Source organism: Cystoisospora suis (genome assembly GCF_002600585.1).
Source record: "Cystoisospora suis strain Wien I chromosome Unknown contig_510, whole genome shotgun sequence".
Classification (NCBI taxonomy): domain Eukaryota; phylum Apicomplexa; class Conoidasida; order Eucoccidiorida; family Sarcocystidae; genus Cystoisospora; species Cystoisospora suis.
The window spans coordinates 7,902-22,305 of record NW_027153311.1 but is presented as its reverse complement, the minus strand read 5'-3'; the positions used below and the strand labels follow the sequence as shown (position 1 = coordinate 22,305).

Here is a 14,404-nt window from a genome sequence, read left to right as displayed (position 1 = left end):
GAGTAAAGATAGAGAGATAGATAGATAGATTAAAGATAGATAGATTAAAGATAGATATAGATATAGATTAAAGATAGATAGGTAGATTAAAGAGAGAGATAGATAGATAAATAGATAGACTGGAGACATATATATGCGGACTAGATAGACACGTAGATCAACAGTAGACAGAGAAATTGGAGACAGATAGATAGATTAAGGATAGATAGATAGATGGGTAAAGGCACAAGAGAGAGAGAATGAGTAAGAAGAGAGGATACGACGGAAATGAGAAGCGGTACAGAGGGCGAGCTCGGGTAAGGTAAAATTGAGGGTCATTGGGCGGTGTGTATGGAGACAGATAAATAAGTAGATTACTGATAGATAGACTAAGGATAAATGGATAGATAGATATACCATATACATACTTAGATTAAAAATAGGTAGATAGATCCGAATAGAAAGAGTAACCTGTAGATAGATAGAGAGATAAGTATTTAGGCAGGCAGATCAGAGAAGGGTGGATAGAGGAAGGTCTAGACACTCTTGACTGAATCCTGCCCGATCAATACATATGACACACCCTCTTCTATAGATCAACATTTTCAGTGTTTCTTAACGAATCCGGTCTTTCTTACTCCCCCTGTTTCTTTCTGTCTACATATCCATCATCCTTTATCTCTGCTCTTCTTCTTCTTTTTCTTTCCTGTGCTTCACCTTACGTTCGATAAGCCTTCCACTGAGAGTTCCCGGGAGGTCATCCGAGAATTCACTTCTCAGCTTGTGTCTCAGGTGATCTCTCTCCATTTCCGCTTTGACTCTTTGCAGACTATCCCGAGCATTCACAAGCACTTCTCCTTCTTGAATGAACTCCGCAGTGAACGCAAGAGGAGCAGGGGTGTCGTCTTGGTCTTCGTCTTCTCCATTTTCTCCTTCTTTCTTCTCGAGATTATCCCCCAGTTGTTGTTCTTTCTTCTTCGTTCTGGACTGGGTTCGATCCTTGTCAGCGAAGAATCTTCCGAATTCTCTCACGTTTTTGTATCTAAGTTCGTTTCTCTTCTTCTGTGTGAGAAGAAGTTTCTCGCCCCTGTCTCCTTGTCTCTCACTTCTTGCTTCATCGATTCTGTCACTCTGTCTTAAGATATAGGCATCTGCAGGACAAGTCCCTTGGACACGTATACGGTTTCTCACCTTATAGAGGCGATCTGGTGGATCGGTAAGCTTCGTCAGCTCCGGGTCGTTGAACCATTTCTTCTCTTCCATCACATAAGCAGAGGAAGAGGAAGAGCTCTTCTTGTCTCTTTCCTCTTTCCTACTACAGGCGAAATCTTCTCTTTTCTTCAGTTTCTTCTCTTCATACGTATCTGTCAGATAGTGCACGGTATCTGGTGAAAAGGAGATATTCTTTCGTGTTTTCTTCCTCTCAAGAGACGAAGGCATCGATCTGGAAAGAATCGACTGTAAGGGAGGAGGAGAAGAAGATGACAAAGACGGAGGAGGAGAAGAAGAACGAGCCGTCCTTATTCTCCCCCCCCCTCGTTGCTCGGGAGGTGGTACTCGTTGTTTTCCTGAGGGTTTCGATGGAGATGTGAAACTCTCAGGGCCTTGTAGAGTCACGTCGTTGTCAATCTGATACAAATCTGCAAGATCTTCTGCTGTCTCTGGATCGGTTACTGTAAGCTGGCCTTGTACATGTATCTTTCCTTTGATAAGGCGACCCTCTCCTGCTCCTGTAGAAGATGCCGATGACGAATACAAGAGATTCTCTTGTCTTTTCTTCTTCTCAGCCATCTCTTGGCCAGTCTCCACGACGATATGAGGGAGCTCTGAAGGAGTGAAGCCTTTGAGGTCTTTCTCTTCATCTTCTTTTTCTTGTCGAAAGGATGGACGTGTTGACGGAAAGAGAGAAGGACGTGCACGGGGAGAAGAAGAATAAGGCGAAGACGATAGGGGAGTCAGATACGCCATAGTGAATCAAACAAAGAGAAAGAAAGAGCAAGAAAAAGACACCAGAGAAAGAAAACGTAGATAGATAGATAGATACACTAAAAAGTAGAGAGATAGTTGGAAAAGGGAACAGAAGAGAAAGAGCTAAAAAGCCTAAGACATTTAAGCGAAGATGTGAGAAGAAGAAGACGGGAGAGTGAAACAACTCACTCTACATTTATGCATCTACGTATAGATGCACCTGCTTCTATATGTCTATACATGTGATGTAGATACGTTCGTAAGCGAGCTGGAGTGTCTATAGAAATCCTCACGGAAAGAAGAAGACGCTGTTTCATCCAAGAGGCTTCTCTAAAGGGGAGAGGATAAAAGCGGGAGAATTTCCGAAAGGGCCAAGATGTTCTTCAAGTGGCAAAGGAAGAAAAGGACGTTAACCGAAGAAGAAAAAGAGAGCGATGAGGTGAGAAAGTTGTGGAGAGTACACCTGAAACGAAGAGAGGAAGGGAATGATCGGCTCTGATTGCCCAGGGCAATGAGAACTCAAAAAGAAGAAGAAAGGGAAACCAACTGCATGCAGATGACTGTAAAACGGAGAAGACAAAGGAAAATAATAGAAGGAGTGATGTGAAGACTCCGTTAAGAGAAGAGGATCAAGGTGTCTTCATGTTCCTACGTCTCAAAGGTCTAGAGGAAAGAAGAGGCTTTTTCAAGGGAATTGACTAAACCATAGCTACTAAAAGAAAGAAAGAGCGAAATGCCTTTTTGAAAAAAAAAATTTATGTATGTATGTATGCATGTGAATGAGGTGGAGTGTACATACACCTGATGATCCATTTGTTTGATCCCTAGAAAAGAGAGGACAATCGACGACCGAAGTTTTTTCGTTGAATCTTAGCCCCGCTAGATCGGTCAGCTTATAAAGATGCGAAGCTAATGAAATCTTAAGGGAAAGAAGAGAGGTATACCTACCACCTGATACATATATACATACATACGTATATGCGGTCGACCTAGCTGAGGTGTGGTGTGTATACACGATGTACAAATCATTTTTGATAAGGAAGCAACCTCTCTTTCTCATTACAGGAACTCAACGAAATGCGAAACAAAGAGGAGAGGAGACTGAAAAGAAGAAGAAGAAAGAGAGAAGATCTGGTGAGTCATAGGAGCGTCAAGCACACGGCATAGACCGACCGCTAGGAGAGATCCATTGCTTATGCTACCGGAAGAAGAAAACTGTGCTAGCATTGAAGGCGAGAGAAATTCCTGTAGGGGCTTATATAGAATGACATCTCTAGCCTGTCCGAAAGAAGAAGGTGGGCGATGGATTGACGGAAGAGACTAACCAGATGTGTACGGCGCATAGATGATGGTAGGGCGTCAGAGGGTTCGGGTGTACATACAGCAGATGCTCGACAGAAGAGTGACTTAAGAAGATGCGTGTCTTCTTTTGTTTGACGCTCGGAGGCATCCCATCCTTGTTTCTCACACTCTTTAAGTACTCCCAAGAGAATTGAGATTTCCTTAGCCTGAGAAACGAAAGATGCGGGGGTGAAATGTCTCCTTCTGTATCGACATGTGGGGATGATGAGAAGAAAGAGATGACACCCTTGAAAAAAACGGACGCCGGGTGAAACAGAAGTTCACGACGACGGGAAAGAAGAATCTTCTTCCTTCTATAAATTCTGGACTGTCCCCAGCACGCTGGATGGATGTACGATAGAACGCTCTATTCTTGTAGGGGGAGACAATAGGAGATAAATGAGAAAGAGTTTCTGAAGAGAGAATCTCTATCTCCTGAATCGCAGTGAAAACAAATGTGAAGACATCAAAGGATGAAGAGGACGGGGATTCACCTGAATGGAAGAAAGAGGAACAAAGGAGAATAGTGGCTGATTTTCTCGTGTTTTCCCGGGTAGCATCGAAGGAGGAGAATAAACGACACGCATGTCGATACGAATGATGATCCGTCCCATGCAGCAGGATGGAGGCCTCATTCTTCAAGAAAAAACCGTCAAGCCCTCAGTCTCGGAGCTTCTTCATCTTGCTCTACCCACTGCCTGCAAGAACTCTTGAGGCATTCACCGCTCAATCCACTGAAAAAAGAAAGGGGGAACCCTAAATGAAAAGAAGAAAGACCGGTGCCACGAAGCCGGCCTAGCATGTTCCTATTGGGAGACGAGCCAGAAGAAGAAGCATGTACCTACATAGCTAGTGCTGTCGCGATTGAGTCGATCCTCTCAAGTTTTCAGAGCCCGTCACCGGCCCGTAAAGCGAGCATCGTGGCTAGCTACTGGCGGGAGTTGCACCGTGTCGATTGTCCTGTGGCAGCTCTTCAGAAGGTGACAGGAAAGTACAAGGAGATGAGGAGACCCAGATCTTACAATTATCTCCTATCTACGTCTTCTCCAGAGGACGGTGAGCGTCTCCGCTGAGGTGCGAACGTAGCCTCGTTTTTCGCCGGGTGTTCACTCGGTAGTCTCCACAGGATGCAAGGGAGTCCTTAGCTAGCTAGCTAGCTGCCCACCACACACTGACTAAGCGCCTAGTTGATACGGCGTCCATCGAACGTGGGCTCCTCGGGAGCTCCGACAGCCCATGATTCACTGACACGCTGAATTAGCTTGTGAGCTCGAAACCCAAACCGTGTACGAGTGAACTAGCCGCAGAGTAGTTGTTGTCATTCTTGTTTCATGTGCCGTCGCGTGACGGCATCTGGCTGCCTTGTGGCTGAGTACTGTTTTCACGTAATCAGAATCTTGAATGACTGCCCGTATGTTACCCGAGAGTTTCACCCTAGACTTCAGGAGACTCCTCCTTAATTCAGAACTGCATGGAAAGTAGTAAGGATTGCTAAACAGTGTTTAGATGACTATGGCGCTTTCCGCTCGAGAAAACGGATACTCTTGGGGTAGTTTGAAGGAATGGACAGGCTCGCACAACCTTGGAAAGAGAATCGCAAGCACGAGGGCTACGGAAGCTGAGAAAGAGACGGCGATTGGCATATGACCAGGACTACGTGCAGCGTCAGTAGCGAGCCGCGCCGATTGGCCGAACTTCAAACAACAAGCACTTGCTGCAGCTAAAGAATGTCCGATCAGAAAAAGGATAAGGAAGTCGTCAGTACTGTCACAAACATATGATTCTTTCGGAGTCCAATGAAGCGTCGGTTCTCATCCCTGGGTCGCGTGGAGCTCGCAAACTTCGAAGACAACGAACAGGATTTACGTGGTGCCGTTTGCTTCAGAAAAACACTGTAAAATCCTATGCAATACTTGAACGTTACTTGGGTTTCGTGGCTTAAGCACTCAGGAGTCTCTTTCAGTTCAAGAGGACTTGTTGCCTCTCCCTTCTCACGGCAATTTGTTGACAAAAGGCTCATATCTTGGCAGCAAACGCACTAACTGTTGCATCGTGATCTTGTGGAAAGAAAGACGGGAAGGGGCACCTCTCCGAGGACTTGCAAAAGAAGATCATAGACTTCAAGCCCCCTGATACTTCCACGGTGGTGTGAAGATCAAAATGAAGCGCGAGACTCGGGTAAGACCAGGGACGTTTGGCCAGCTGAAGTCCAAAGATTAGTTGAGCTAATGATAGCGTCGTACTCAAAAAGACACCCCGAGTCTCCATACCGTTTCTAGTGGCAGTGCCATGATCATCGCAGTAAGGGCCTTTCTCTCAACCCGATGATAGGAATAGCAGCCACGTTTTCAGAAGAAATTTCCCCCGGTGCCTCCTCTTCTTACGTTGGGATACCCCAACCTTCAGGATGCTACAAACTCAGCTGACGCTCGCGAGGGTGCGTCTGTCTCGCGAATGAGTACTTGCTTGCTCCTCGAGAAGGAAACCTGTTGAAGATGCGAGGATTGTATGAAGAGGATAAAGAAACCTCTCGTCTGTATCCAGGAGTCTTTGTAAAAGGCGTCTATTTTCGTGTTATGTGAGATATGTGAGTTGTTTGCTAGGCAGAATGCGGAGCTTCTCAAACTGTCGGCTGGAACGTAGTCCGTAGGCACCTCGTGGTGACACGCGCGGTTACACATCGGTAAGAATGCTAAATTACATCGACAGATCGATTGTCGGCGAATCTAACGCTCTGGGGTCGCAGGGCCAAAGTGTTTCCTGATCTCGTGACTAGATGTGGGTGCAAGAAAACCATTCACTAGGACTCTCGAGCTAATCATGTATTGCCGAGACAGAAGAATCGTTATAACTGAATTCGCTTGGCTGGCTGGGTTAGCTCCATAGAACTAGAATGAGATGCAGTAGGACCGAACTTCTTTCTTCAGTTGTCATTTTCTGTCTGTGTCCCTTCCCTTCACCAATAGAACCGTGGAATGAAGGATTTGCGAGTCATCTCCCGTGGTGGCATTAACAACGAGGAACTTCTCTTCTCTCTTGATAAGTTCTTGATCTCTGAACATCTCGTCTCTTAATCCTCTTTCGTTCTCTCTAACGATCTCTTTGCCGTCTTGTCCCCCGTTTGTACATTTCTTCACATGGGTTTGAATGGCCCGCCGAGAGCCATTAATGGAAAGGCGCGGTGTGCGTCACTACACGAACAACTGGATGCGAAGTTGACGGGGTAAGTCTTCTGAAGCTAACTCTCAACTAAGCGCCTCTCCCCCTTGCCGAAGAAGCTTTAAAGAGAAGGTCATAACTCATGGGTTACAAGGTTATCATAAGATAAAGGGCATGTCGTTATGTTTCTTGTGAGGACTCCCGATATCTATCTCCACCCTTCTCTTCTAACTCATCGTTCCCTGCGGCTGTTTCCTCAAAGGTGGAATGAAGGTTGGGTTCTACTCTTGTAGTAGAAGCGCCACGGTGGTTGATCACGAACCTTATCGACTTTACTCGGGGAGAGATTCTCCCTTCTCTCAAAGTCTGGGCTCGTCTCGACTTTTCTTTTTCTCCCGCTCTCCCACGAGACTGGCTCTTTACCTTGTTGATCTTGACGAGCTTTGTTGATCAGAATGTCTTTGTAGATGAAAAGAATCCCGCTGTGCTCCTCTTGCTTCTCTCATCCCGCGATTCTTTTCTTCGTTTTGCTCTGGAGTCAAAGAAGCGACCCGAGAGAGGCGAAGGAAGTAGTAGGGCCGGTCACATGCGAGAAGAAGGGAGCGGAAAGAAGAAGAGAAGAAAAAAGAAAGCGGTCAAGAAAGCTAGCTTTGAGCGAACTTGACGGACTAACTTATATTGCTTGGCTTTTCTTGATCTCCTGTCAAATAGAGTCGTGGTGTGCGTAGGCCTACACCACCTCACCTCATGGAGATGTTCGGCTATCAGCGCAATCCGCCTCGCGTCCTTCTCGTTCTTCTCTCCGCAAGAGAATCCTTTTTGTTTCTCTTTTCAAGCAGGTCTCCAGGCGTCTAATAGAAAGAAAGGAAGTGTCTTGTCTTTTTTATTGTTTGAATTAACAAGCTAACGGGAAAGTTTCTCGAGGTTACCCCCCGTAGTCATCTCTCTCGTCACCAGCACGCAATTGTCTTTGTGTGCGTCCGTCTCGGTTTGGTAGATTTCCTTTCCTTCTTTCACATCTCTTCAAGTTTCTCCTGCTTCTTCCGCGTTTCTTTGCCCTGCCGTACGCACAGCTAGTGAGCTGCGTACTTATCTATCAAGTTTTCCGAGTTCTTTTCTTCCCTTTGTCTTTTCTCTTTTTCTTGTTCAAAAACACTCCTCACTCTCATTTTCATGATCGAATCATCCAGAGATGTAGGACCGAACCTGCCATTCAGAAAGGTCGGTCGTTCCTTCGTTTTTTCCTTTGCTTTCTCTACTGCTTCAGAGAATCTTCACTCTAAAGAAAGATAGCTGTTGGGCTAAGCATCGCCTTCATGTCTGGCGCTGATGGCACCGCCCGACCGCCGTCCTCGTCTTTCTTCGTTTAGTTAAACGTATTCCCTTTCATCTAATGAAGAGGAGTAGAAGTTATCTGCCCTTTCATCCTAACCTTAAAAGACCATCGATTTCGTATTTGCGCGTGTCTCTTATTTTCCCCTTTGTCAGTAGATGTCAGTGAGTGTAAACAAGGCCCTCAGCCGACGTCATCCATCAGGCTTGCTTCTGTCCTTTCTCACTCTTTCTTTCTCATGCATCAAGTCTCGACAGGTTTCCACTCCCCCCCGAGACACCCTATCTCTCTTTTCTTTTCCCCTAGAGTTTACGTCAAGGGTTCTTCTCTTTCTTGAGCCTTCTTTGTTTCATGGCGGTTTGACAGATTCGTCACTACAGGTTCTAGACTCTTCTTAGTGGCAACATCTATGTGTTGTATCCGCACCTCCACTGGATGCTTGAAACTCGAAAGGTTTTCTTATCTTCTCTCTGTTTGGTTTGGTATGTACACGTCTCTCTCCTTTTCTTCTTTTCTTCCTTTCTTATCTCTTTTCTCCGTTCTTTCCTCATGATGAGTACACCCCCCGTATCTTCTCTGTTTCTTCTCTCACACATTCTAGCGAGGAGTACGGAAAGATACACAGGGGGCGAAGGCTCTGATCAAGTATATAGAGAGTTGTTAAAGCAGTAGCGAATAGGAACGATATATGTATCATGCCTTCTCCTAAGTCTTTTTCTTGAACTCTCCGTCCGGTAGAGGATGATGATGATGGTGCCCTCCCTGTTACTGTTGTATTCATAAGATACTCTCCCACTCCTGAGTGATCCTATCATATTGTCATCTCCCCCGTCATAAGAAGAGGAAGAAGAACAGTCTCTCTCTCTTCCTTTCCATTCATTCTTCTTCTTCCGACCGTCTCTAGACCATTCTGGTCTTACTCAACAAGTTTACTCTCCTTTCTTTCTTTCTTTCTGGATGTCTATCACTCCTGTCTCTGTTCCTCGTCATACCTCTGGAGAGCCTCCTCTCCCTTTATCTTCCTATCATGATGCCACAAGAGATGTATCTCCCTCCCTCTCTTCTTCCTCTTCTTTTCTTCCTGAGAGTAAAGATGGAGAAAGACATGTTATCTCTCAAGCGCGGGTTCACCCCCCTAGGGAGTCTTCTTCTTCTTCTTACCCACCAGTCCCATCTTTTCTTCCCTCTTCTTCTTCTTTGGATGCACTTCTTTCCTCTTCTCCCTCTGTCCCTCTTCCTGCTCGTCAGAGATCGGCAATTCCAAGCCAGGAGGAGAGAAAGCCACATGTCGCAAACACCAGCCGCCCCTCCGACGACCTATCTTCTTCTTCTTCTTCCTCTTCTTCTTCTCCTAGTATCTTTTCTAGTGAAGAAGAAGAGGAAGGAAATGAAGAGGGGGGATATCCCAACCTTTCATCATCTACAGCTGATAGACTTCTTTTAGCCCTAGAGAAGCAGTTGAATAGACCAGCCTTCATTGACTGCGGAGGGAGCATCCCTTCTATATCTCCTCCTCGGACACCTTTATCTGCTTGTTCTTCTTCTTCTTCTCTGCCCAAGGATTCTTCGATCCCTCCCTCAAGTTCTTCTCGACACTGCTCCTCCTCTTCCTCTTCCTCCTCCTCCTCGTCTTCTTCTTGTGCTTTTTCACAACGAAGGTCGGCTTCTCCCTCATCGCCGTTCTTCACGCCTTCTCCGCATGCAAGCAGTTTCACGAGAAAGACTTCTCTCACGATTCGAAACCCTCACAGCGCCCTCTTATCTGTCTCTCCTTTCTCCCTCTTACAGGAACAAGAGGATAGACGGTATGATGCACGCCCAGAGGAAAGAACCCTCCAGCTTACCTCGCCTGACCAAGAAGAAGAAGATAACGACAACAGGGAGACACTTGTTAGAGAGCCTTCCTCTGCTTCTTCTCTTCATAAGACAGAGGGTAACGGATCGTCTTCTCTTCGAAGGAAAGAAGAGGAAGAAGAGACAGGAGAAGGAAGAGCTGATCCGATGGAAGAGAACGGGAATGATAGAAGTACGAGGCACGTGGAAAATACGCAGAAGAACAAGACTAGAAACGCTTCTTTTTCTCCTTTTCATCCTGAGACCTTTAATCATTCTTCTCTTCATTCTCCAAGACAGAAAAGAGAAGACCATCCTAACGAAGTCTTTTCTTCTTCTTCTCCTCCTCATGATGATGAGCGGATAGATGAGACGACGAACCAGTCAGATCTCCAGTTCTCTTTCGCGTCTTTTCTAGCTCCTCTGCCTTCTTCTTCTTCACTTCCCGAGGAAGGTCAAGAGGGAGAGAAGCGGAGAGGTCTTTCTTCTCTCGAGGCTTTCTCCTCTTCTTCCTCGTCTTCTTCTTATGAGTATATGAAATGTATCCCTGAAGAAACCCCGATAATAGAAGAAGAAGAAGAAAAGAGAGGGAAGAGGAAGGAGTTGTCAGGCGTTAGAACCCCCGATGGAGAAAAGGAAGGTGCGGCCTGTCACTTGTCTTTCTCGGCCTCTTCTTCTTCTTCTTTACATGAGGCAACCCAAGAAAGCAGCTCTCTTCTTCAGACTGTATTTACAGGTAATCATGTGGCTATCTCATCTTCTCCTTCTCCTACGCAAGGAGAGAATACCCATACAAGGAGAGACTCTTCTTCTCAGCCACTCTCTCAACATCTCTTTCCACCTCATAGCACCGAATATAAGACGGTTGAAACCCGCTATGAGAGTGGTAGTAGTAGTAGTAGTAATCCTCGTCATAGTCCAGAGGTCATTATGATGCCTTCTATCTCATCACAGAAAAGGAGAGCAGAAGACTCTTCTCCCTATCCCCAGACAACGGCATCTACAGATCACTCCTTTCATAAGCATCCTTCTTCTTCATCTACCTTGCAGGGGAGAAGAGACACAGGCGAAGAACGAGAAGTAGCTAAGAGACAGATTGGAGTCCCGTCTCCTAACTCCGAATATAAGAAGAGAGAACATGAAAGAGAAGAGACCCATTCTTCTTCTTTGCATGCATGTCAAAGAGACTTGAATGAAGCTTTCCAGCGTAGAGAGGAAAGAGGCGAGGGAGTTTTATGTTCGATACTTGGAGATAGCAGCCTTCATCATTCAGATTTGCTAGGAAGTTCTTGTGAGATGGCGGATAGAGAGAAGGAAGGTGGAGAAGGCGGGGAGAATGAGAAGAGAAGAGAAGAAGAGCAAGAGAAGACGAGGAAAAGATATGACGAAGAAGAGAAGGAAGGAAGAGAAGAGAGTGCAGAGCTCTTGCTTCTCCGTATTGAAAACGCTAGGATAAGAGCTGCTCTTCATGCGAAACACGCAGAGCTTCAACATGTATGGACACCTAACACCTCGATATCTATCTCTCTTCAATCGATCTATCTCTAATCTATCTATCTATCCTTAACCTATCTATCTATCTATCCATTTATCTTTATCTATCTATCTACTATATCTGTGTTTAATCTATCTTTAATCTATCTATCTATACCCATCCATCCACTTTCAATCTGTCTATGTACCTCTCTATCTTCATGCTGTCTCAAGTTATGTATCTATGTGTGTATACGTAGGTAGCAAACCAGGCATTTGCACTTGTGCTTCTGCATGAGCGAGGTCTTATTGGACGATAGATAGATACGCCTCCCTCTGTTCTTTTCTTCTCCCTTTCTTTCATCCCTTTCTTCTTTTTCTTTCTTTTCTTTTCTTCTCTTTTGTTATCCTTCCAGGAGAAAGATTTACGTGAAGATCTTCAGAGTCAGTTGGACACCTGCATGCGTCTAGTTCAAGAGAGAAGAGAGGTGCAAGGCAACTCTCTCTCACAAGAGGAAGGTCAAAGGGACCTTATCGCAACGGGACCTTTCTCATCTTCCTCTTCATCTTCTTCCAATTTATCTGTTTTAAATCAGCTCAGCCTGCAACAGAAAGAAGATCTTCTCAAAGTCAAGACAGCGGAGCTTCAACATCTCTCAGATTTGCTCCAAGGCTATAAGGTCCATACACATGCCATGGCCTCAGCCCTTCACGCAGAAATTGAATCGGCTTATCAACGGATACAACAGGTGGGTCATGCACACACGGAGAGGAGACGAACGTGTTTGAGTTATGGGCTCCTCCCTGGGAGAGACAGGAGACGAGACGGCTTAAAATGAGAGGAAAGAGCCTGGATGGAATGAAAAGAAAGATTTTCCTCTCTATGTCTTTTCTCCTCGTCTTTAAAGCGCTCTCAGAGTTCCTTCGCTGTTGTTTGGAGAACCACAAGCTAATAAGAATAAGAAGACGATGGAGCGTATGAACTACTTCATATTCTTCTTCTCCATGATACGCCTGTATGCGTAGACCGATACTGCTATGGATAGAGATAGATAGGTAGATAGGGATATACATATGTAGTAGATGTAGAGACATACGTGTGGATAGGTCGAGGAATGACAAGAATAGAAGTAGGTCAATTCTTATCACATAGGGTGTGGGGTGAATATCTACATGCAGAAAGTATGCAGTGCGAATTCTCTATCTATTCGTCGGTACACAGCAGAGTCGCTGATCTTGTGTATCTTTCTTCTTCATTTCTCTCTCTCACTCCCTCTCTCGAGACTTTAGTTTGTTCGGCTGCAGATCTATCTTTCTTAAAAGACCTATGTATGCCTATAGATATCTATCTATATCTATATACACCTTCCTCTTTATGCAATAGTATCTATGTAGATAAACGTATGCGTACGCCTACGCATCTTCTTTCTTTCTCACTCTTTCTTTCTCACTCTTTCTTTCTTTCTCACTCTTTCTTTCTCACTCTTTCTTTCTCCTTTCTTAGTTGGAGAGTTTAGTTCAAGGCAAGAGTCTGCATTTGGAGCGACTGGAGAGAGATCTCTGTCTTGCGCAAGAGAACATAGCCTCTCTTCACTCTGAGAATATGAAGCTCTCAAGTCTTCTCTCGGATTGCGAGAGAAATTTCAAGATGGAGAAGGAGAAACAAGATCAACAACTTCAGGTGTATGTACAGCAGATAGAAGAACAGAAAGAACAGCTGGAATCACTTGACTCGTACAAGAAATGGCTGAGAAAAGCACAAGAGACATGTCGAGATCTTCAACAAGAGCTCGATGAGACTCGACGTAGCCTTGCTTCAGCATCGATTCTCCCATCTGCTTCTTCTTCTTCCTCTTCTTCTACAGGTGTTTTAATCGATTTTCCTTTCTATGATAAGACGTTGAGAGAAGAAGAACAAGAAGAAGAGAATGAAGAGAGTCATTTTCTTCACTCTCTCTTCCATGGAGAGAAGAGAGAAGAGATGCGAGTTTCGGCCCTCCACCCGCAACAGCCTTCATCTCTCCTATTTTCATCTTCTCCTGAGGCTTTCCTAGCTTTAGAGAGAGAGCGTCTTCTGGAGACCTTAGCTCTCGAGGAAATGAAGAAAGAAAAGATAGAGGAACTTCTCAAGATGCAAGAGACAACCTTTCAGAAGGAACAAGCGGAAAGAGATGAAGAATTGAAGAAGGTGCAAGAGAGTCTAAATGCCGAGACGAAAGAGAAAGAAAGACTCTTAATCCAGGTGGATGAGTATGAGAGAAAGATATCTCTTCAAGCCGAAGAGAAAGAAGCAATGTCTTCTTACCTACAGCAAGTCGAAGCTCTTCTTCAAGAAGAAAGATACACGAGAGAAGAACGTGTCAAGGGAGAGATGCAGGCCTTCGAGTTAACCCAGAGAGAAATCGTCTTGAATCTCCAGAGAAGATATGAAGAAGAGCTATCTAGACAAGTAGAAGACCACCTCCAGAAGATCAAAGAAGACTATCAGAGAGAACACGAGGGCTTCATACATCAACAGATCTCCTATATAAGAGATCTTGGCAAGAGCCTTCTTCTCCGAACTCAAGAAGAAGAGAAAGAACGTCATTCCGCCTGTTCCTCTTCCTCTTCTTTGTTTCATGGAAAGCAAGAGTCTCTCGACAAGTGTATCGAGGACGAGTTGAAGAAGAAGATGACAAAGCTTCTCACAGAGAACCTACATCAGAGGGAGAAGCTTTCTTTACAAGAAGAAGAGCTCGAAGGTATCAAGAAGCGTCTTCATAGAGAGGAAGAAGAAGTCAAGAGACTCAAACTTCAATTAGAGGAAAGACGAGAAGAAGTGAAGGAGGAGGCTGTCTCTACAAGGTGTCTATACACCTCAGGGGAATCTCAAGTGGATCGTAGACGGTCGGAGATGGTTTCAGATAAGAAAGAAAGACAGACGAAGCAAGACCAAGGTGACCTCGGAGAAAAAGAGAAAGATCTGATCTACATGAAAGGAAGAAAAGAAGACAAAGAAGAAGAACAAGATGAAGAAGAGATGACGGTGATAGGAAGAGAAGAAGAGAAAGAAAAAGAAGAAGAGGAGTCGAGAGATAACAATGACGGTATAGAGAAGAAGAAGAAGAGAAGAGAAGAAGAGGAAAAGGAAGAAGAAGAGAAGATTATGATGAGAGAAAGAATTGAGAGACTGGAGAGAGAATTAGGTCTTATTACAGAGCTCAATAGACACTTAACTTCACGCCTGCAAGACGTCCTTCATGTGCTTTCTGTATCAAGAGAAACCTCTCAAAAGCCTTTCAGAGAGAAAGGTAACAAGAGAGAAAATGAAGAAGAAGA

At 44.9% G+C, this 14,404-nt stretch overlaps 2 protein-coding genes across 2 annotated transcripts; one reads left to right on the top strand and one right to left on the bottom strand.

Annotated features, from left to right (window-relative positions):
• Positions 1 to 702: 702 nt before the first annotated feature.
• CSUI_001301 (uncharacterized protein) lies at positions 703 to 4,098 on the bottom strand (the record flags this gene model as incomplete). Its single annotated transcript, XM_068061507.1, has 2 exons — positions 3,273 to 4,098; positions 703 to 2,507 (listed from the first exon to the last, which is right to left on the bottom strand). A coding segment is annotated over exon 2 (1,245 nt), but the record flags the coding sequence as incomplete, so codon positions are not given.
• A 3,640-nt stretch (positions 4,099 to 7,738) lies between these two features.
• Positions 7,739 to 14,310, top strand: CSUI_001300 (uncharacterized protein; the record flags this gene model as incomplete). Its single annotated transcript, XM_068061506.1, has 3 exons — positions 7,739 to 10,349; positions 11,503 to 11,835; positions 12,591 to 14,310. Coding segments are annotated over exons 1-3 (2,163 nt in total), but the record flags the coding sequence as incomplete, so codon positions are not given.
• Positions 14,311 to 14,404: the final 94 nt, after the last annotated feature.